Source organism: Balaenoptera ricei, chromosome 13, assembly GCF_028023285.1.
Source record: "Balaenoptera ricei isolate mBalRic1 chromosome 13, mBalRic1.hap2, whole genome shotgun sequence".
Taxonomy (NCBI): domain Eukaryota; kingdom Metazoa; phylum Chordata; class Mammalia; order Artiodactyla; family Balaenopteridae; genus Balaenoptera; species Balaenoptera ricei.
Window position 1 is genome coordinate 50,908,628 of NC_082651.1, and position 24,937 is coordinate 50,933,564.

The window sequence follows — 24,937 nt, forward strand, 5'->3', positions numbered from 1 at the left end:
GTCTACTATTGATTGAAGGCCCAGATGCTGTGAAGTTTCACGTTACCTTACAAATTTTTCTAATAGAAATGCAAATGATTTCTGTCTAATAGAAAAGATAACCCCGGGACTTCCCTGGTGGTCCAGTGGTTAAGACTCTGCACTTCCACTGCAGGGGGCATGGGTTCGATCCCTGGTTGGGGAACCAAGATCCCGCATGCCGCATGTTGGGGCCAAAAAAAGGAAAACAAAGATAACCCCAGTGGTTATGGGTTTATTGCCTTGTATGACATTAATCAGTTTTGTATCTAATTTGCAATCTTTTTTTAACATTCTTTTTTCAAATGCCTACAAATACCTGAGCCTTCAAATGCTTAACCCTAATCCTAACTTTCCCTGCTATTTCTCTCACTAATGGGTTGAAAAATTTTGACACAAGTTCATTCTATAGGTGTATAAGGTTATGGCTTTAACTTAAAAAATCATACTTTGATGACTATTATTTAATGCTTCATTTGAGTGTCACTTCAAATCATCTCAGGTACAATGAGATAGTCACACATTTTGAGAAACCCATTAGGTTACACCTGAAATGAAAACTCAGAGGATTATTTCCTAGTATACTGCACTTTAAAAAAAAAATAATTTTATGAGTATTCTGTGTTAGTGTCAGGGTTAGGGAATCTTGATGAAGCCCCTATTATTTATTTTTTCCACATTGTAACCTACCATGTAGACTTATAAAGCCAATTCTTCATCCCTTGCATTAAATCCTTTGGAATATACCCTCCTCATAAAAGTGAGACTTGATTTTTAACTTAGAAATCCATACTTTGTTTCTTGGATACTTCTTCTTCATCTCCAACTTCATCTTCAGTGACCTCAGACCCAGTGGTATATTCTTCTTCTTCTGAAAATAATGACTGTTGTTTCTGAATTAAAAAAACAAATACATCGTATTAAAACTGTATATTATCACATCACCAATGAATTCTTTCAAACACACCCATCTAAATTTATTTTGGATGAATGAGCCAAACAAGAACTGATAAAATGACCACTGTCTAGCACAACTTTCAGGAAATGGATGTAAGAATTTCTACATTTAGGACAGGATAGCATTACATTAAATATTTTAAAAATTTATTTCCTTCACAGATTCTAGCAGAGTGATGGGCACATTATAAGTACTCAGTATTTGTTGAACTGCACTTCTATCACTCAATTGAAAGTATTTTCCTTGATATTAAGATTAAATTAGGGACTTCCCAGGTGGTCCAGTGGTAAAGAATACGCCTTCCAATGCAGGGGGATGCGGGTTCGATCCCTGGTCTGGGAACTAAGATCCCACATGCCGTGGGGCAACTAAGCCCACGTGACACAACTACTGAACTCGTGCGCCTCAACTAGAGAGTCTGTGTGCCGCAAACCAGAGACCACGCTCTCTGGAACCCACGTGCCACAACTACAGAGCCCATGTGCCCTGGAGCCTGCGTGCCACAACTAGAAAAGAGAAAAAAAAAAAACCCCACATGCCGCAACTAGAGAGACGCGCGCGCAGCACAACGAAAAATCCCCTCATGACTCAACGAAGATCCCACGTGCTGCAACTAAGACCCGATGCAGCCAAAAATAAATAAATAAACCTAAAAAAAAAAAGATTAAACTAAAATACACTAATTGCCAATATGAATGTAGTCTCATAAACAAGTAAATGTGCACATTCTCTGGGTGAATGTGGCACTGGATTATCTGAACGTATCGGCATCAGTTTCCTCCATCTATCTACCCTACTGTCTGTTATCACTGATACAAATTTCTATTCCATTCTTGTGAATACTGGTGGCAGATAGCATAGTAATGGCAAATAGGTAAAAAACAACAAAAAAATCAATAAATCAATCAAACAACCAAATAATTGGAACTTAATTGATATGTTGTTTTGTTCAATGTTCTAAATGTGACTTAAAAGTGACTTTAAAAAAGTCATTTAAGGGCTTCCCTGGTGGCGCAGTGGTTGAGAGTCTGCCTGCCGATGCAGGGGACACGGGTTCGAGCCCTGGTCTGGGAGGATCCCGCATGCCGCGGAGCAACTGGGCCCGTGAGCCACAATTGCTGAGCCTGCGTGTCTGGAGCCTGTGCTCCGCAACAAGAGAGGCCGCGATGGTGAGGGGCCCGCGCACCGCGATGGGGAGTGGTCCCCGCTTGCCGCAGCTGGAGAAAGCCCTCGCGCAGAGACGAGGACCCAACACAGCCATAAATAAATAAATAAATAAACCCAAAGTTTAAAAAAAAAAAAAAGAAAGAGCAGCCATTTGAGAAGATAACATACCCAGATTTAGAAAAAAAAAAAAAAAAAACGTCATTTAAGAAAACTTATGGATTATGCAGCCAGATGATGGAGTATATGTCTGTTTTAAACAATGACTTTTTAATAAGTGTGAAATTACAGAAGCTGAAAAGGATGATACACATTTAACTAAAATCTATAAAATTAGATACTCATGAGATTCTATTAAACTGAACTTTGATTTAGGAAGAAAGAGATTCATGAACGTGAAATATAGTTGCTCACTTACCAGCTGCAGTGTCCAGTTTTTCAGTGATAAGAACTATAAAAAAGACAAAGGAATAAGAGATTAATATATCTGCATCTACCCAGATTGCAGCTCCTTATTTTCATATGGATATTGTAGAAGAGTTGGAAAAAGTTTAAAAAGTTCATTCCCTTCTAGGTTGAAACATAATTTTAAACTCATCTAAAAATGATATAGTACAATCTTTTGTATTCCCTGCCCAGAAAAAATGTGTATGTCTACAAAAAAGAAAAAAAAAAAAATCAACATTTCCTAGGGTCATTTCCAAAGGACAAGTAAATCACATATAGAGATAATATAATTTTATATTGTGAATTATTTCAATCACTTTTTAATGTTTATATTCTATTATAAATTAAGGAACCAGATTATATATGGATATTCAAGAAATCTAATTTGCTATTTTGTATATAATTTATAAATAAATGTTAGTAATTAAACACAGCCATCTAAAGTTTATAATGCATTTTTACATGGAATATTTCACTTTCTCAAGTAAATGCTACTTCAACTAACACAGACAGGAAGTTCACAGGCAAACAGAGACTCCCTGGCTGTTAGTAACAGGAATCAAAGGAATCAAAGCTTTCCAGTCACCTTGAAAATATCTCAGTTTTGAAACACTGGAAAAACTAAATGCATTACTGAATACAATTAACAAAAAGAATTTCATACCAAAAAAATGTTTACAGGACTAGGAGGGGATAAAATATCCCATTCATACTATCTTCATTTCTCAAATCATTATTTGTCCATAATAAACCCTGAAGACTATATTTTTTCCCCCAAATTTAAGTTGATTAATTATTAATTCTTTGAGTGCAAGGAATGTATCATCCTTATAGTCCTGTTAACTCAGCATAATACCTTGTTATGAGAGTTAATGCATATTAATGGCAAATTTCAATATTAATTTAAACCCATCAAATTTCTGTCAAAGATTAAATATTATCAATTGTTTTTATAAATAAAGAATAAATGAAGCAAGCTACTTACAGCATTGAGCTCCCCACTCTTGGGGCCCCATGGTGTATTTGGCTCCAGTAAAACATCACAGTCTAGACCCTTTTCATCACAGGGACCACCAGAATCACTTGAAAGGAAAAGACATTTTATGGAGAAGTGTTCAATTTAAGATTTTTTTTTTTGGCCTTGCTGCGCAGCTTGCAGGATCTTAGTTGCCCAACCAGGGATCAAACCTGGGCCCTGCCAGTGAAAGCTGCCGAGTCCTACCCACTGGACCGCCAGGGAATTCCCCAATTTCTTAAGAATTTAAATGTAAACAGTATCTTTTCTTATTGCAAATGTTTTATAAATTGCTCTTTAGAAATACAGTTCTTGAGTATAAGGTATGCCACTTCAACATTTACATTTCTTAATGCATCTAGTGACTCCCCCAGCATAAGTCACTCCATATGGGGGGAAGCACCACTATACTCCAAGCATTGTACCTGCCAGGTGGTGAAACAGGCTGCTATGGTGGATACTGCTTTGAGAACAGCTTTTATTAGAGAGTCCTCCTACCCGCAACCTGACAGCCTGCTGCAACTGTAAAATGATGGAAGTGACTTCATTAATTACTGAATCCAAGGAGTTCAAATTTATGCAAAGATAACCTCAACCATCAATTTTTTTTCCTAGTTCCATCAGTTAGCTAAGATGGGCTTCAGTAACTTGGAATTTTTTAAATCCTCTAAAACTGGAGTGTGGGCCCCACCCTTTGAATCACCAGGAACTCCTATTATTAGTTTTTCTTCCCCTTGGACTTCCAATATTTAGAGGTTTTTTTTCTATCAGATAAACAGCTGCTTGCTCTTATTGTAAGCTAACATATAATTTCAGCTAGGCTTTCTGAAATAACGAAAATGACTGCCATTACTGATTTGGGGAGGTACTGGGGGGTAGAGGATTCCAGGATGCGAACCATTGAATAAAGCCGCAGTACACCGTTTCCCCCACCTCACCTGACTGTATCTTTAGCAAAAGGCACAAGAATGACATCTTTGTGTTTCTGCAGATCATCCAGTATTCTGGCAGTTGGGCAGGACAGCAAATCTTCACCTTCACCTTGATCACGAAGAGCAACCATGTGGTCCTTCACTTTACAACCCTGTCACATAAAAGACTAAATTTGAGAGGTTGGTTCATTATAGAAACATTCCTTTAAAGATGGCTGTATGTTTCTGTTCTTCTTTGCCCCGTCATACCATCCTACTAACAATTTTACACCTTTCTCAGTATCTCAAAAAATAATACTCATACAGAAAAGAGCATGAAACATAAATGTATACCTTAACAAATAACCATGTAACACTATCCACACTAAAAAACAGAATATTGCCAATACTCCAGGATTCCTCTTGGGCCCATTCCCAACCATAATTGCCGCCTCCATCCTCCCCAAAGGATAACCTCTACCTCGACTTTTATGGTTCTCACTTTCTTGCTTTTACCTTTTACCACTTGAGAATGTATTCCTAAACACTACAGTTTAGTTTGTCTCATTTGTTTGTTGTTTTTTTTTTTAAATCAATTTATTTATTTATTTATTTATTGGTTGCATTGGGTCCTCGCTGCCACACACGGGCTTTCTCTAATTGTGGCGAACGGGGGCTACTCTTCGTTGTGGTGCGCAGGCTTCTCATTGCAGTGGCTTCTCTTGTTGTGGAGCACAGGCTCTATGTGCACGGGCTTCAATAGTTGTGGCACATGGGCTCAGTAATTGTGGCTCATGGGCTCTAGTGCTCAGGCTCAGTAGTTGTGGCCCACGGGCTTAGTTGCTCCGCGGCATGTGGGATCTTCCCGAACCAGGGCTTGAACCCGTGTCCCCTGCATTGGCAGGCGGATTCTTAACCACTGCGCCACCAGGGAAGTCCCATCTCATTTGTTTTAATACTATGTTTTTGTGATTCAACCATGTTACTACATGTAACTAACATTTGCTTTAATGGACAGTATGCCATTGTATAAATAATCACAATTTGCTTATCTATTCTACAGCTGGTGGATGGGTTATTTCCAGTTTGGAACTAGTCCAAGTAGTAGTATTATGAACATTCTTTAACATGTTTCCTGATGCACAAGTGCTCATGTATACCAAATTAAATTACTATCAGCAGTGTATAAGAGTTCTCATTACTCTATGTTCTTGATAACACTTAGTGAGACATTTTAATTGTAGTCATTCTGGTGAGCATGTAGTGGTATCTGTGGTTTTAATTTGCATTTCCCCAATTAAAAATGAGGTTGAGCTCCTTTTCATGTTTACTGAACAGCAAGGAACTTTCTGGTGTGAAGTTCCTATTGTCGTTTTCTTATTAATTTGTACAAGTCAAAAAAAATCTTAATATGAACCTTGTATGGATATGTGTTGCTAATAACTGGTCCCACCTGTGAGTTTGTCTCCTCAGTTTCAGTTTATTTAATGTAGTTAATGTACTTGAATTTAAAATCTCTCCCTTTATGGTATTATCTTTTAATAGCTTTATTAGTTTTTTGTTCTTTTTTGGCCACCCTGCACGGCTTGCGGGATCTTAGCTCCCTGACTAGGGATCGAACCCGCTCCCTCGGCAGTAAGAGCACGAAGTCCTAACCACTGGACTGCCAGGGAATTCCCAGCTTTATTAGCTTTTGTTTCACATATAGGCTTTTTTGGGGGAATAGTTTGGGCTATTTTTTCCCCATTTTGATATCCCAGTGTCCCGGTACCTCTTATTGGAAAGTCTATCATTTGCCCACTGCTCTGTAATGTCACCTCTGTCACAGTAGCTAAGTAGCTTTGAGTACAGACATTCCTTGGTATCTGTGGGGGATTGGTTCTAGTAGTCCCCGTATATACCAAAATCCACAGATTCAACTAACCACAAATTATGTAGTACTACAAAGATGTAGTACGTCTTTATTTTTTTAAATTCACGTATAAGTGGACCCACACAGTTCAAACCAGTGTTGTTCAAGGGTTAAACGTACTTCATTCTCTGCTACTTGTCCATCTGTTTAATCTTTATCAGTATCACTCTGTCTTAATTACCTAAGACTTATAATAAATTCCGATACTGAGCAGAGAAAGTACTTCTACCTTTGTGTTCTCTGAGAGTATCTTAGCTATTCTTGGCCCTTTGTATTTCCATAAATATTTCAGGATCAGCTTAGAAAAGTTCCTGATAAAAACCTGTTAGGATTTTTAGTGAGATCGCATGGATCTATATAGGTCAGTTTGGTGAACATTTATATCTTTACAATATTGAGTCTCTGAATCCATGAACATGGTACAAAAATCCATTTTTTAGTTTTATTTTCTCTGAATAATGTTTTATGTTTTCTATATAGAGTTCTTGTACTTTATTAGCTTTATTCCTAGGTACTTATTTTTGAGGCTACTGTAAGTGGTTTCTTTTTATAAATTTCATTTTCTAATCTCATTGGTTTATAGAAATACAATTGATTTTTGTAAACGATTTTTAATAGATCAATCTTAAATTCTTACTAGTTCTAATGATTTGTCTGTAGATTCTTCAGGGTTTTCTACATTCACAATTATCATCTGCAAATTATGAGAGTTCCATTCAATCTCTATAACCTTTTAATTTCTTTTTCTTGTGTTAATATACTGTTCAGGACCTCCAGATCAATTTGAATAGAAGTATGTTGACAATGAGCATCCTTATCATGCTCCCAATTTCAAAGGAAAATTTTTCTACATTTCACTATCAAGTGTGATATTTGCTGTAAGTTTTATATTATGCATCCTTTATTAGATTACATCATTTCCCTTTTATTTCTATTAGTAAGAATTTTAAATTTTTGTTTCTGCTTTTTTATCATTCCACTCATTCCCTTCACACACATTAATTCAAAAGTTATACACTCTTCTATGCTTTCAGTGGTTACCCTAGAACTTATAACATGTATCCTTGACTTATCAAAGTCTAATTTGTTAATACACTCCCTCATGCAAGACCTTTTAAACTCCATTTCATCACTCTCCCAACTTATAGGCTATTATTATGGGTTTTAATATTATACACTAAAATGTATAGTATATAACAATTATTTTAAAATTATCTATATGATTAATGCAATTATACATTTACTACAAACACACACATAAAGCATTACCACTATTGTTTTACCATCATTGCTTCATACAGCTAATGTTCATTTAGATTTACCAATATATTAATTTCTTTCTTTGGTCTTCATTCCTTCCTGTATCTTGAGAACATCCATTAGTATTTCCTTTCTTTAAAAAAAAAAATTTATTTATTTATTTGGCTGCACCGGGTCTTAGCTGCAGCACGTGGGATCTTTGTTGCAGCATGTGGGATATCCTTAGTTGTGGCACGTGGGCTCTTAGTTGCGGTATGTGGGATCTAGTTCCCTGACCAAGGATCGAACCCGGGCCCCCTGCATTGGGAGCGTGTAGTCTTAACCACTGGACCTCCAGGGAAGTCCCAGTATTTCCTTTTTAAAGAAGTTTGCTAGTTGCAAATCCTTTCAATTTTTCTTTGCCTAAAAAATCTTTATTTTGCTTTCATTCTCAAAGGATATTTAAGGAAGGCACAGATTTTCTAGATTATTAACTATTTCTTTTGTCACACTGCAGACCTAGTGGAGGGACTTCCCTGGTGGCGCAGTGGTTAAGAATCGCCTGCCAATGCAGGGGACACGGGTTTGAGTCCTGGTCTGGAAGATCCCACATGCCATGGAGCAACTAAGCCCATGCGCCACAACTACTGAACCTGCGCTCTAGAGCCCGCGAGCCACAACTACTGAGCCCGTGTGCCTAGAGCCCATGCTCCGCAACAAGAGAAGCCACCACAATAAGAAGACCGCGCACCACAACAAAGAGTAGCCCCCGCCCGCCGCAACTAGAGGAAGCCCGTGCGCAGCAACGAAGACCCAACACAGCCAAAAATAAATAAATAAATTTATAAAAACCAACAAAAAAGACCTAGTGGACTATACCTTGGCTTCCATTGCTATTGCTGAGATGTGAACACTAATTATTGATGTTTTGAAGAGATTCTATACTTTTTCCCTCTGGTTGCTTTAAAAATGCTCTTTTTGTTTTCTGCAGTTTCACTATTATAGGTATGGGTATGATTTTTTTTTTTTCCTGAAAGACATTCTTTTTTTAACCTAAAAAAATTTTTTTTCTTCCAGTTTATTGAGACATAATTGACCTACAGCACTGCAGAAGTTTAAGGAATACAGCATAATGATTTGATTTACATACATTATTAAGTTATTATCACAATAAGCTTAGTGAACATCATCTCATATAGGTACAGAATTAAAGAAACAGAAGATTTTTTTCTCTTGGGACAAGAACTCTTAGGATTCACTCTCTTAACATTTATATATAACAGTTATATTTATCATGTTGTATATTACAGGATTTCTTATCTTATTGGGAGTCAATGAAATTCTTGAATCTATAAATTAGTATCTCTCAATAATTCTGAAATATCTTAGCCATTATCTCTTCAAATTTTGCCTCTGATCCATTCTTTTTCTCTTCTAAGGGGAAACCCCATTAAAAACTTAGACCTTCTCACACAAAAACACAAATACTGTATGATTCCACAATAGAGGTAGTCAAGTTCATAGAGACAAAGTAGAGTGGTGGTTGCCAGGAGGCAATGGGAATTGTTCATTAGGTAGAGAGTTTCAGCTTTGCAAGAGGAAAGAGTTCTGGAGATGGGCTGCACAGCAACAGGAATATATTTAACATTACTGAACTGTACGCTTAAAACATGATGATGGGGACTTCCCTGGTGGCGCAGTGGTTAAGAATCCGCCTGCCAATGCAGGGAACATGGGTTCGAGCCCTGCTCCAGGAAGATCCCACATGCCGCGGAGCAACTAAGTGCGTGCGTCACAACTACTGAGCCTGTGCTCTAGAGCCCGCGAGCCACAACTGCTGAGTCCGCGTGCCACAACTACTGAAGCCTGCGTGCCTAGAGCCCGTGCTCTGCAACAAGAGAAGCCACCGCATTGAGAAACCCAGGTACCACAACAAAGAGTAGCCCCTGCTCACCGCAACTAGAGAAAGCCCGTGTGCAGCAACAGAGGCCCAATGCAACCAAAAAAAAAAAAAAAAAGATGGCAAATATATGTTATGTTTATTTTACAATTAAAAAATATTAGACATGTACTCTCTAGGTCTCTTACTTTTTTTTATATTTCTCATAATTTTGTCTGTCTGTGCTTCATTCTGGATAGTTCCTTCTGACTTTTATCTTTCATTTTACTAATTTTTCAGCTATAACTAAGCTGCTGTTAAATTTGCCACTGATCTTAAATTTGTTATTACGTTTTTCAGTAGTAGCATTTCTATTTGTTTTTATTTAAACTCTTTGTCACTTTAAAAAATATATATTTATTTATTTATTTGGCTGCGTCTTAGTTGTGGCATGTGGAATCTTTTCAGTTGCTGCATGAGGGATCTTTAGTTGTGTGCATGTGAACTCTTAGTTGTGGCATGTGGGATCTAGTTCCCTGACCAGGGATTGAACCCAGGCCCCCTGCATTGGGAGCATGGAGTCTTAGCTACTGGACCACCAGGGAAGTCCCTCTTTGTCACTTTTTATAGTTTATAATTCCCTGTCAAAAATTTCTGAACTTGGCTTCTATCAACTTAAACTAGTAATCTTATTATGTGTCAGTAATTCCAATATGTGAGTTCTCTGTCATTTATTTTTGTTGTCTAAGTTCTGCTGTTCCCATTCTTGGTAACTTATTTTCATCTATGTCAGGTTATCTTTGTATGCTGAATATTTTGTTTAAAAAATTTTTTGTAGAAATAATTTGAGGTATAGAATAATGTTCTCTTTCTTCAAAGAGGATGTTTACTGCTTATTCCAGATGCCTGGGGACCATGGCAATCCAGGATTACCTTAACCCAAGTTCAGGGCCTGAATTTCTTAGGCTACCCAAATAAATCAAAACCAGGTTGCTATTCAATCAAGGGATGGTTTGCTTCTCATTTGCTCTTATTTTCTTTGGGATACCAACACAAAGTGTAGGGTTGGGGATGTTATTCATTAATGTCCCCATTCTTGGCATCCTAACTATGCCCCTAAATCCTGATAGGGCACCAAAAGCTCAGCCCAGACTCTCAGCTGTCTCTTTCAGTTTGGTCATCACCTCCAGGACAAAAATGGCCCTAAGTGCTGGCTCACTTCTTTGGGTTCCCATCATCTCTTATATCTTAACACTAATTCCCCATTAGCTCTTTGATGCTTTTAATATAATCTTTACATTTATATTTCATACGTCTTTTTTTAGTTACCTTTTGATGGGAGGATTAGTCTGAATTACTTAGTCTGCCATTACTGGAAATATAACTCACCAAATGAGCTATTTATATTTCACTTAGTCTAAGAAATCACTTTAATCAATATCCATGATGTTGCACACCAGACTTAAAATACAATTTAGTTGCTATTTATTCCTGAATCTTCTCACAATGAATGGAATATCAGTAGTCAAGACAACCAGTAAATAGAAAACAAAAAGCCAAAGAGTTACAGCTCTTAGAAATATTGTTCAAAGTGATATAAATGTGACAGTTAAAACAGAAGCTTGACCATAAAGAAATGCAATGACTAAACCATGTTACTGCCAAAACATAACAATAATCATGAATTAATGCAATTATCTTGGGCCTATCAAAGCGAATCCCATTTTGCTTAAAGTCTCATGCCCCATTTAAATAGCTTTGGTATGAAAAGCATTATCTAAAACTTTAAACATGAACATGAACATTATATGGGTAACCTATTTATTACTTCAGCAATAAAATTTCTGACTAATCAAAACTGCTAATTGATCGTAAATATAACAAATTTCCTAATCCAGCTTAAATTTCATGATCCATCATTTTAATAACATTTATGGCTAATACTCCAAATTCCTTACCCCTAAATTTCATTATACTCATCGGGATGAGCTCAAAAACCTACTTTCTCCATGCCTGCACTCAAGCAGCTAAGGACTGCTGGAGAGAGTAATATAAAAAGGCATTTTGGATTTCACTGTAAATTCATGATCACCAATCTCCAAAGGGCTTTCAAACTGCCTAACAACCTACAAGATTTCTTTGGAAAATTCACTCTCCTGGTTTCCAAAAAGACTATTTCAAACCTTTGGTACTTCTTTCAAACCTTGGACCCTTCCCTCTTCCCCCTCATTCTTTTTTTTAATAAAGAATTCTTTTTTTTTAAGATTTATTTATTATTTATTTATTTATTTTTATTTTTATTTTTTGGCTGCCTCAGATCTTAGTTGCTGCACTTGGGATCTTCGTTGCGGTGCACAGGTTTCTCTCTAGTTATGGCGTGTGAGTTTTCTCTCTCTAGTTGTGGTGCACGGGCTCCAGGGCACGTGGGCTCTGTAGTTTACGGCACGCAGGCTCTAGTTGAGGCGCGTGAGCTCAGTAGTTGTGGCACGCGGGCTTAGTTGCCCTGCAGCATGTGGGTTCTTAGTTCACTGACCAGGGATCGAATCCACTTCCCTTGCATTGTAAGGCGGATTCTTTACCACTGGACCACCAGGGAAGTGCCTTCCCCCTGATTCTTAGCAGATGACTTTACCTTCTACTTTACAGAGAACAGAAAAGACAATAGGTTAGAACAACTTATCATCCAAATGACAAAAACACAATTTTACTATTATCTGCAACCATCCTCTTCTCTCCTGTTATAATAGAGGGGCTGCCCTTCCTCCTCTCTAAACGAATCCTGCCATATGTGCTTAAAATTGCACCTTATCCTGCCTCCTCATAAACCTTGTACTATCAATCTCTCCTCCTCAACTGGATCCTTTCTACTGACTTTTAAAAATGTCTCTCCTACAGTCTCTTCAATAAGTGGTGCTGGGAAAACTAGACAGCTACATGTGAAAGAATGAAATTAGGACATTCTCTAACACCATACACAAAAATACACTCAAAATCGATTAAAAACCTACATGTAGGGGCTTCCCTGGTGGCTCAGTGGTTGAGAATCTGCCTGCCAATGCAGGGGACACGGGTTCGAGCCCTGGTCTGGGAAGATTCCACATGCCAAGGAGCAACTAAGCCCGTAAGCCACAATTACTGAGCCTGCGCATCTGGAGCCTGTGCTCCGCAACAAGAGTAGGCCACGACAGTGAGAGGCCCGCGCACCGTGATGAAGAGTGGCCCCCGCTCGCCGCAACTAGAGAAAGCCCTCGCACAGAAACGAAGACCCAACACAGCCATAAATAAATAAATAAATAAATAAATAAATAAATAAATAAATAAATAAATAAAAAACTCAACCTCACAACTCTCACGTTGTGCATTTAAAAAAAAAAAAAAAACCTACATGTAACGCCAGATACTATAAAACTCTTAGAGGAAAACATAAGCAGAACACTCCCTAACATAAATCGCAGCAATATCTTTTTTGATCCACCTCCTAAAGTAATGAAAATAAAAACGAAAATAAAAACAAAAATAAACAAGTGGGACCTAATTAAAATTAAAAGCTTTTGCACAGCAGAGGAAGCTATAAACAAAACGAAAAGACAACCCACAGAATGGGAGAAAATATTTGCAAATGATGAGACTGACAAGGGACTAATTTCCCAAATATACAAATAGCTCATGCAGCTCAATATCAAAAAAAGCAAACAACCCAATCAAAAAATGGGCAGAAGTGTACACACTGCTATATTTAAAATAGATAACCAACAACAAGGTCCTAATGTATAGCACAGGGAACTATATTCAATATCCTGTGACAAACCATAATGGAAAAGAATATAAAAAAAGAATGTATGGGGCTTCCCTGGTGGCGCAGTGGTTGAGAATCTGCCTGCCAATGCAGGGGACACGGGTTCGAGTCCTGGTCTGGGAAGATCCCACATGCCGCGGAGCGACTAAGCCCGTGAGCCACAATTGCTGAGCCTGCGCATCTGGAGCCTGTGCTCCACAACAAGAGAGGTCGCAATAGTGAGAGGCCTGCGCACCGTGATGAAGAGTGGCCCCCACTTGCCACAAATGGAGAAAGCCCTCGCACAGAAACGAAGACCCAACACAGCCATAAATAAATAAATAAAAAAAAAAAAAAAAAAAAAGAATGTATGTATGTGTATAACTGAGTCACTTTGCTGTACAGCAGAGATTGGTACAACATTGTAAATCAACTATACTTCAATTTAAAAAAAAAGAAAGAAAGTAAAAATAAAATAGACAACCAACAAGAACCTACTGTATAGCACAGGGAACTCTGCTCAATATTCTGTAATAATCTAAATGGGAAAAGAATTTGAAAAAGAATGGAAAAAATAAAAATATTTTTTTAAAAAAAGAAAAAAATGGGTGGAAGATCTAAATAGACATTTCTCCAAAAAAGACATACAGATGGCCAAAAAGCACATGAAAAGATGCTCAACATCACTAATTATTAGAGAAACACAAATCAAAACTACAATGAGGTATCACCTCACACGGGTCAGAATGCCCATCCTCAAAAAATCTACACACAATAAATGCTGGAGAGGGTGTGGAGAAAAGGGAACCCTCCTACACTGTTGGTGGCAATGTAAATTGGTACAACCATTATGGAGAGCAGTATGGAGGTTCCTTAAAAAACTAAATATAGAACTACCATATGACCCAGCAATCCCACTTGTGGGCATATACCCAGAGAAAACCATAATTTGAAAAGATTACATGCACCCCAATGTTCATTGCAGCACTATTTACAATAGCCAAGACATGGAAGCAACCTAAATGTCCATCAAAAGACGAATGGATAAAGAAGATGTGGTACATATATACAATGGAATATTACTCAGCCATAAAAAAGAAGATAATGCCATTTGCAGCAACATGGATGGACCTAGAGATTGTCACACTGAGTGAAGTAAGTCAGACAGAGAAAGACAAATATCATATGATATCGCTTATAAGTTGAATCTTAAAAAATGGTATAAATGGACTTATTTACAAAACAGAAATAGAGTCACAGATGTAGAAAACAGATATTGGGACTGACATACACACACTACTATATATAAAATAGATAACTAATAAGGACCTACTGTATAGCACAGGGAACTCTACTCAATACTCTGTAATGGGACTTTCCTGGTGGTCCAGTGGTTAAGACCCCGTGCTCCCAATGCAGGGGGCCCGTGTTCTATCCCTGGTCAGGGAACTAGACCTCGCATGCTGCAACAAAGATCCTGCATGCCACAACTAAAAGATCCCACATGTGGCAACGAAGATCCTGCGTGCTAAGACCCAGCAGAGCCAAATAAATAAATATTAAAAAAACAAAACTCTGCAATGATCTATATGGGAAAAGAATATAAAAAAGAGCGGATACATGTATATGCATAACTGATTCACTTTGCTATACACGTGAAACTAACACAACATTGTAAATCAACTATACTCCAATAAAAATTTTTTTAAAAAGACAGAAACAATAAATATCCATAACTTAATTATTGATCCATCTTCTCCCTTTCTCAAATTTCCCAAAAGAGTTGTTAATCACACTGTTTCCATTTGTTTTTCTTCTACTCACTCCTCAACCCATACTAATCTGGCTTCTGAATCTAGCACTCCACCAAAACAGTTCTTCGCACTTAAGAATTCCAGGTCACCAAAGCCAAAAGACACATTTCTTTCATTATTTTATTTGACCTCTTAGCAATAATTGGCATCGTGGACACTCTCTCCATCTTCAAATACTGCTCCCTTGACTTTCATGACAACATTCTTGGTTTACTCTGTCCCCTCCTGATCATTCTCCTTTGCAGGATCATGCTTCTCTATCCAGCCAATAAATGTTGGAGTTTCTCTAGGCTCTGTTGTAGACCCTCTGCTCTTATGCTCACCTATACCTGCTGGCTTCAATTATCACTTATTTGCAAGGCTTAGAAATTATTATCGGGCTTCCCTGGTGGCGCAGTGGTTGAGAGTCTGCCTGTCAATGCAGGGGACATGGGTTGGAGCCCTGGTCTGGGAAGATCCCACATGCCACGGAGCAACTAGGCCCGTGAGCCACAACTACTGAGCCTGCGCGTCTGGAGCCTGTGCTCCGCAACAAGAGAGGCCACGATAGTGAGAGGCCCATGCACTGCGATGAAGAGTGGCCCCTGCTTGCCACAACTAGAGAAAGCCCTAGCACAGAAACGAAGACCCAACATAGCAATCAATCAATCAATCAATAAATCTTTAAAAAAAAAAAAAAAGATATTATTATCTATAGCCTAGCCACTCTCTAAGCACCAAAACCCACGTATCTAACACTCTTTGCCTGGTTATCTCATAAAGTACCTCAAACTCAAAATGTCCAAAACAGAACTCATGAGCTCCTCTCCAGACCTGATCCCTCTGTTATTTTCCTCCTCAGTGAATAGCACCACCATCTATCCAGTAGCAGAAGCAAGAAACTGAGTCATCCTTGACTCCTCCAATCCCCTCTGTGAAATAATCCAACAAGTCAATTCAGTTTTACTTCCTAAATACTGAATTCATCCATTTCTCTTTGTCTCCACTGCCCTAGTCCAAGTCACCGTCATCTCCCTAAGACTATTCTGATAGTTCCTCTTGTACCTGACTCCACTGACTATTCCCTAAGCCGTTCTCCACACACAATTGATATTTTCAAAATCTGAAATAAAGAAGAAACTAAAGCACGGCCTAGGAGGTCCTGCCCCTGCATGGCTGACACCTACTGACCTCTCCAGCCCCGTCTTGAGCCATGCATGTTTTTTACAACAGGCACGGTTTCTTTCAGTCTCATTTACCCACTGTGTTCCTTTTGGCCTTGCTGTTCTGACCAAAGGGCTCTTTCCCTTCCTCTTCGCCTCACATACTCCTACCCACCTTTCAGATCTCTATGCCAACTCCTTAAGGAGGGAGGCTTTCCTTGACTTCAAGGGCCAGATCAAACCAGCCTATTACAGAAATTCTTCAAACATTCCTTTGCCTGCTTTTCCCCCACTTTTGACATTATTGCCTGAACTGTAAGCTCCATGAAGGCAGAAACTACCCAATTTTACACACTACTCTCTGCCTTGCACAGTCTGTGACACAACTTTGGCACTTCATAAATATTTACTGTGTGGATGGTGATGATGAAGACCTGAAGGTTCCTTTCGTCCACTCACGAAACTTAATTACATAACATTTTCAAAAATGTTAGTGATCAAGGACTCTAAGCTAGGGCAATACTCATATATTGCACCAAGATATATGTGCAAGGATGTTCACTGCAACACTGTAATATTATTAATCTGGAAACAACCTAAATGTTCATCAATAGGAGACTGGTTAAATAAATTGTGAAATATGCACAGCTTGGAGTATTACACAGCAGTTAGTATTACACAGAATGATCACCTAATTATATTATTGAGTGAAAAAGGCAAACTACAGAATAACATGAATAGTCTGATCCTATTTCCAGAATGAAAAACAACATATAGTTTGTGCCTGAAACGTATAAAACAAGGTCTGAAAGGAACTGTGAACAGTGGTTACCTCTAAGAAGAGATGTAGAGTGAGGGAGTGGTGTGAAGAGAGATTTCTACTTTTTACTATACTTACCTATGCATTGCTTTAAGTCTTTTCTACGTGAATGTATATTTACATTTTAAAAACACTAAAAGAGGAAAAGATTTAAATACGAAGTGTTAGTGAGTGCTGTAATTACAAAAGGGCAACATTCAGAATTTACCTTTGTAAGCTGAGTGGGGTCAAACCGAAGAACCTTTTGGTTACAGCAGGGATAGATTCCAGTGCCAACAGTACTTAGCGAACTTCCTGCAGTAGGATAAATCACTGTTTCTGAGTGATATTGACAATGTGAAAACTCTATACACAGAAAAGCCTGAATAAAAGAAATACGTAAAATCAAGTATTATTCCCACAATGAAATTATACATCTCAAAAATACTTCACTCAAGACCACATACTGTATGTTCCATCACATAAAATGTACAGAAAAGGCAAATCTCTAGAGACACAAGGCAGATTTGTGGTTGCCTGGGGTTAAAAGTGAGACAGGGTTGGGGAATGGCAGCAAATGGACATGAGGGATCTTTTTTGGGGTGATGGAAATGTACTAAAGTTGGATGGTGGTGATGGTTGCACAACTCTGTAAATTTATTAAAAATCAGAAAATTGTACACTTAAAGTGAGTGATTTTTATGGCACGTAATTATACCTCAATAAAGCTATTAAAAAACAAAATCAAAAACACTATTTAAGTTCATATGAATTAAATTGATCTTGATGTACATCTAATTTTATAATTGGTCAATCACATAAGAGGTTTTCCAATGGAAAAAACTAAATAAAAATTTGCCTCACTTATTCTTTGACATATTTTTTAAGGTAAATACTTAGCATCGGTATTAGTGACAACTATGGAGTAACCTTGAATCACTGGTGAAAATCTTATCGAAGTTTAATTATAAAATTAACAGTCATGTTTCAGATATGTTTATAAGTTGGTAAGATAATTTAAAGAAAATAAAAAGATCCTGAACACAAAAGCAAGAAAGGATAGTCTATAATTCAGAATTCTTAGTTGTTAGTTCCAATTATGATTTTCAAATAATAGTTTTTAATTAAAATTTTCTGCATCTGATAAAATCTATAAGGTGCACACTCATACAAAGTATTTTGCATACAAACTATTTTATGAGTTTATGAACTCTCCATAGTAAAATATTAAATATTATAAATCAAGACTCAATTTCCTATGAAGAAGGGAAAAAAATCCTTCAAATTTTCTGCATTCTGACATGCTAAACAAGCCAGGTTTTAGAAGCCCGATATCCTTGATTATAAGCGACACTCCATTGTGGGGAGGACCACTACATAGCTATTAAGTTAAAAAAAAAACAAACAAACCAAAAAACCAACCTGACAATATCAAGCGCTAGTGAAGATGTGGGGCAACTGGAACTCCCATACACAGCTGGAAGGAATGCAAAGTGGTTCAGGGACTTTGGGAAACTGTTAGGCATGGTAAATGTTAAGCTTACGTTTACATCAATCCAGCGATCCTACTTCTAGGTAACTACCCAAGAGAAACATATTCACATGAAAGCCTGTATGGGAATGTTTATAGATGCTTTCTTCATAATGGCCCCAAACTAGAAACACCTACAGTCCTTCGCTGGTAAGTGGATAAACATACTGTGATATATTCATATGATGGACTACTACCTAAGGCTAAAAAGGAACAAATTGATAGATACAACAATGTGAATAAATTTCAAATCCATTTTCCTAAGTAAAAGAAGCTAGACTCAAAAAGCTAAATACTGTATGATTCTATTTATATGACATTCTGGAAAAGTCAAAACTATAGAGACAGTAAACAGATCAGTGGTTGTCAGAGGCTGGGGTGGAAGAAGGAATTGACTAAAAATGGGCACGAGGGAATTTTTTAGGCTGACAGAAGTGGTTTATGCTTTGATTGTGGTGGTAGTTACATGACTGTATGAGTTTGTCAAACCTCACAAAAAGGATAAATTTTACTGTATGTAAATTATACTTCAATAAATCAAGCTTTTAAAAATTGTGGGGACATAGGGAGTCCACTGCTCTTCCTTCCTTCTACTGAAAATAATTACCCAAGTGAGAGAGGAAAAGAACTGGGGGCTGGGAGACCTGAGGGATTCATAAAAAATTTTATGTAGAACACTCTGGATTTATACATAAGACTAATTTGGAATGACTGTGAACAATAAAGATCTATTTATTCTAGAAAAGGATTTATTATAGGTACCTTCAAATAGCAAGCTTTCTTGTGCTTTTATGATAGACTTCATTTAGAAGAAAATGAACAAAACCTTTTTGGTAACACAATTATTTTAACAAGAAGGGCATATCTCAATAGTATCCTATCTGCAAGGGTGTTTCTGAATTTCTAAAGAAATTCATGGGCTAACAGAGAAACAGTTTGGCTGGAAATAATGAAAGGCAGTAAGAATTCTGTTATCTTTTTTCCATTGAAAAAAATGGATTTGATCACTTAAAACCTGTTGGTTTTATAAAAATTCATCAAGTCATCGATTGTTTCAGCAATGGAAATAAGAAAGAGGAAGAACCATAGTAAGAGAAATGAAGTCAGATGCAAGCACTGTTTAATAGCACCATCGTTTTGACACTAGTTTCTTAAAAAGATGTCAGATATTGTACAAACACACCCTAATTAAACAGCATATATCAAAAGAGGCTGCTCTCAATGTTTGCAGAGCAGGATATTAGAAAAAGACAAAACTCACCTGATAACATCTTGAACAAGTTAGCCAGTTGACTGTTCCCCACAAGCGCCAATATACATCTCTCCAAGATTTTAATTCTTCAAAAAGACTATTCAAATACTCATGAACATCCCAAGTCTTATCTCTGGGGAAAAGAGCCTCAGTTGTTATATTATTTTACACACAAGCAATATAAACAATTTGGTTTAAACAAATATTTAAAAATTTGTGACATATTTCCAAGAACATTCCCCAAAAGACGGCTGTGGAATGGACTACACTGCATGGCAGATAAAATTTCATTTGGGAGTTTGTTTACTCTTTTATTTTCCTGTGGACAACAGAAAAAGTTGTGACAGACTGAATGCCAAATTATTTTACTATGCTAGATAAAGGGTTACAAATTAAATATAGTTTGAGCAGGCTAACAGTTGGGACTTAGGCTTATGTTGCTAAATGGAACCTTTTATTCTAATTGTACATATTATAAAATAAGTTATTAATTATTGGTGATTCTAAACATTCCATTAATGTATTAGTTCTTTATATTATTTTCACAAGGCATTTTCTAGTAATTGAGTAATAAAGTAATGCAAAATCAGGTCTTGGTAATAACACATTTTTAAGTTATGTGATATAAACTTAAAAAAACAGGCAAGGCTTATAACTCCATTTGCTATGGTCATATGTAACAGGTTCCTATTTTTGTCTAAGTCCCCAATCTTTTTGAACTTTTGTTATTTTTGTCCTTAGTTCAATAAATAACAAAATGCCATCATGTTATTAGAAATTACATCTGTTTTAAGTTTAAGACATTTTTGAAAAATGTCATCAACAGCTGACTTGCAGGAAAATACTTTGAATAAAACAACAAAAATGGATATCAAAGTTAATAACCATTTTTTCACATAGTAATATTAATAGTTATTGCTGTCAAAATGGAAGTAATTTTCAAAAGGTAAATCAAGTCTCAAGATAAAAAAGTATAAAATTTGATAAAGGAGGCAAGGATATACAATGGAGAAAAGACAGTCTCTTCAATAAGTGGTGCTGGGAAAACTGGACAGCTACGTGTAAAAGAATGAAATTAGAACACTCCCTAACACTGTGCACAAAAATAAACTCAAAATGGATTAGAGACCTAAATGTAAGACCAGACACTATAAAACTCTTAGAGGAAAACATAGGAAGAATACTCTTAGACATAAATCACAGCAAGATCTTTTTTGATTCACCTCCTAGAGTAATGGAAATAAAAACAAAAATAAACAAATGGGACCTAATGAAACTTCAAAGCTTTTGCACAGCAAAGGAAACCATAAATAAGATGAAAAGACAACCCTCAGAATGGGAGAAAATATTTGCAAACGAATGAATGGACAAAGGATTAATCTCTAAAATATATAAACAGCTCATGCAGCTCAATATTAAAAAAGCAAACAACCCAATCCAAAAATGGGCAGAAGACCTAAATAGACATTTCTCCAAAGAAGACATACAGATGTCTGAGAAGCACATGAAAAGCTGCTCAACATCACTAATTATTAGAGAAATGCAAATCAAAACTATACTGAGGTATCACCTCACACCAGTTAGAATGGGCATCATCAGAAAATCTACAAACAACAAATGCTGGAGAGGGTGTGGCGAAAAGGGAACCCTCTTGCACTCTTGGTGGGAATGTAAACTGATACAGCCACTATGGAGAACAGTACGGAGGTTCCTTAAAAAGCTAAAAATAGAATTACCATATGATCCAGCAATCCCACTACTGGGCATATACCCAGAGAAAACCATAATTCAAAAAGACACATGCACCCCAATGTTCACTGCAGCACTATTTACAATAGCCAGGTCATGGAAGCAACCTAAATGCCCATCGACAGACGAATGGATAAAGAAGATGTGGTACATATACACAATGGAATATTACTCAGCCATAAAAAGGAACGAAATTGGGTCATTTGTTGAGACGTGGATGGATCTAGAGACTGTCATACAGAGTGAAGTAAGTCAGAAAGAGAAAAACAAATATCGTATATTAACGCATGTATGTGGAACCTAGAAAAATGGTACAGATGAACCGGTTTGCAGGGCAGAAGTTGAGACACAGATGTAGAGAACAAACGTATGGACACCAAGGGGGGAAAGCCGTGGGGAGGGTGGGGATGGTGGTGTGATGAATTGGGCGATTGGGATTAACATGTACACTGATGTGTATAAAATTGATGAGTAATAAGAACCTGCTATATAAAAAAATATATATATATCCCAAGTGCTTATAATAACTAATGAATATTCCCTTTATTATATGGAGAAGAAAATGAAATATTTTAATGTCGACTGTGCTATTACTAACACTAGGGTCAAATGTCATGTGTTTCTCTGTGTTTCTGTTTTAATGTTTAAAATATGAAATCTAACATTTGTAGGGTTTTTTCTTTAGTAAAAGTACTGTACATTTTTAATATAGGAAAAAAAGCAAAAAGCAAACGAAAATCATCCATAATACTATCACTCAAAGGTAACACCACAGTTAACATTTTAGTGAACATGTTTCTAGTTTTGTTTTATAACCTGTTTTTTTTCTTATTTAATTTACCACTAACGATTTTCTGTGTGAGTATATATTCTTTTACATTCTCAAAGGCTGCATATTAAGAATTGATTAGATGCGTTTTATATAGATATACTATTTTACGGATATATTTTTAGTTCACTTAATCATTTCAGTGCTTTTTTTACTTTTTCTTATTTATATAGAGCAATAAATGTCCTTATTAAGTGCTTTCACAAATCAGCATTACCTCTCTGAATAAACTCCTAGCAGTAGGATACTGTCAGAGAATATACATATATATTTTAAAGTTTTTGTTATCCTGAGACATTATACCAATTTATAACACTCTCTCCCTACTCCCCAGCTCAGGATGAGAACTAGTTTTGAACTTAAAGGGGAATTAAAAAGGACTATGCAATAATGGAATACTGACAAAGTATGAAGAATAAATTATGAAAAATCCAATTTTAAAGACAATTTGCCTCACTCACCAACCAAAATTTATCTGAAAGTAAATTTGGTTGTCTTCTCAAAAACACTTATATAATAGATAACTAAAATCTGTTAGTGAAAAGAAATCATTTTAATGGCACTGATCAGAATATCTTTCAAGATAAAATAAAGCTTTTACAACAACTTTGTTTTGAAAGTAGCACCTTTGTAAATCAAAGTTGGATCATGTGCAGAAAAGATATTATCCTATTCCTTATAAGAGTAGTTTTGCTTTTAATAAATACACTATTAATTCACATTTAAAAAGCTGTATTTTCTTTTCACTGCACCTTATATGAATGTAGATAATATTTCCGTGTTGATCCACATTGATTTTTCCAGGAATGCAAGGAATTCTTCTTTCTGTTTCTTTTGTTAAAAGTTTCTTACACAAACAGCATCTATAACACAAAGACACAATCAAAAAAACAAACAACCCAATTAAAAAACGGGCAGAGGAACTGAATAGACATTTTTCCAAAGAGGAAATACAGATGGCCAAAAGGCACATGAAAAGATGTTCAACATCTAATCATCAGGGAAATGAAAATCATGACCACGATGAGATATCACCTCACATCCATCAGAATGGATATAATCAAAAAGAACATAAATAACAAATGTTGGCAAGGATGTGGAGAAAAGGGAACCCCTGTACATTGTTAGTGGGAATGTAAATTGGTGCTGCCACTGTGGAAACAGTATGGAGGTTTCTCAAAGAACTAAAAATAGAACTACCATATGACCCAGCAATTCCACTCCTGGGTATATATCCAAAAAAAAAAAAAATACCCAAAAAACTAATTTAAAAAGATACATGCGCCCCACAATGTTCACAGCAGCATTATTTGTAATAGCCAAGATACGTAAGTAACCTAAGTTCCATCAACAGATGAATGGATAAAGAAGATGTGGTATACACACATACATATACACACACACACAATGGAATATTACTCAGCCATAAAAAATGAAATTTTGTCATTTGCAGCAACATACATAGACTTGGAGGGCATTATGCTAAGTGAAATAATTCAGACAGAGAAAGACAAATGCTATATGTTATCACTTATATGTGGAATCTAAAAAATACAACAAACTAGTGAATATAACAAAAAGGAAGCAGACTCACAGATACAGAGAACAGACTAGTGGTTACCAGTGGGGAGAGGGTAGGGAGGGGCAAAATAGAGGTGGGGGAGTGGGAGATACAAACTATTGGGTATAAGATAGGCTCAAGGATGTATTGTACAACACAAGGAATATAGCCAATATTGTGTAATAACTGTAAATGGAAAGTAACCTTTAAAAATTGTATAAAAAATTTGGGACTTCCCTGGTGGTCCAGTGGGTAAGACTTCACACTACCAATGCAGGGGGCCCAGGTTCAATCCCTGGTCGGGGAACTAGATCCCGCATGCATGCCGCAACTAAGAGTTCATTCGCATGCCACAACTAAAGGATCCCTCATGCTGCAACTAAAGATCCCATGTGCCACAACTAAGACCGGGTGCAGCCAAAATAAATAAATAAATAAATAAATAAATAAATAAATAAATAAATATTAAAAAAAATTAAAATTGTATTAAAAATTTAAAAAATTAAAAAACAACAACAAAAAAGAAGATACAAAAACATCCAAGAAGAAAATTTCAAATGTAGTAAAATTAAAGAATTTAGCTGCATTATATAGCATACCAAAGAAAAACATATCACTGTACCTGTATAATGTTGCTGCATTATTCTGAGAATCTGGATTCAAGTACTCAGGATCAAATAGTCTCTCAATCTTCTTACAAAAAAGTTTACTATTAAGAACAAATGAACAACAAATTAATTTTTTATATCTACTTTATTAAAGTTACTTGATAGTGATGAAAATAAACACTGACCTATCTGCACATGTAGAAAATAAGACTAATAAATCCTTAGAGAGCCCTTCCTTGGGAATTTATAATAAATTTTTAGAGTTCTAAGTAAATAAACCTACTAATGAGAACTGCCTGATCAAGAATCCATTTTCACAAGAAAAATGAGACAG

General features: G+C 36.5%; 1 protein-coding gene across 3 annotated transcripts in view; it reads right to left on the reverse strand.

Moving 5' to 3' along the window:
- The window catches only part of SANBR (SANT and BTB domain regulator of CSR), a 65,754-nt gene that overhangs the window by 18,238 nt on the left and 22,579 nt on the right, over positions 1–24,937 (reverse strand). For all 3 annotated transcript variants that reach the window (XM_059942710.1, XM_059942711.1, XM_059942712.1), the window contains 8 exons: positions 24,618–24,704; positions 23,187–23,297; positions 19,866–19,989; positions 17,303–17,455; positions 4,541–4,686; positions 3,573–3,669; positions 2,559–2,591; positions 812–911 (listed from right to left, as the gene is read on the reverse strand). In XM_059942710.1, the coding sequence (XP_059798693.1) occupies positions 812–911; positions 2,559–2,591; positions 3,573–3,669; positions 4,541–4,686; positions 17,303–17,455; positions 19,866–19,989; positions 23,187–23,297; positions 24,618–24,704 (851 nt within the window). The remainder of the gene's footprint in view (positions 1–811; positions 912–2,558; positions 2,592–3,572; positions 3,670–4,540; positions 4,687–17,302; positions 17,456–19,865; positions 19,990–23,186; positions 23,298–24,617; positions 24,705–24,937) is intronic.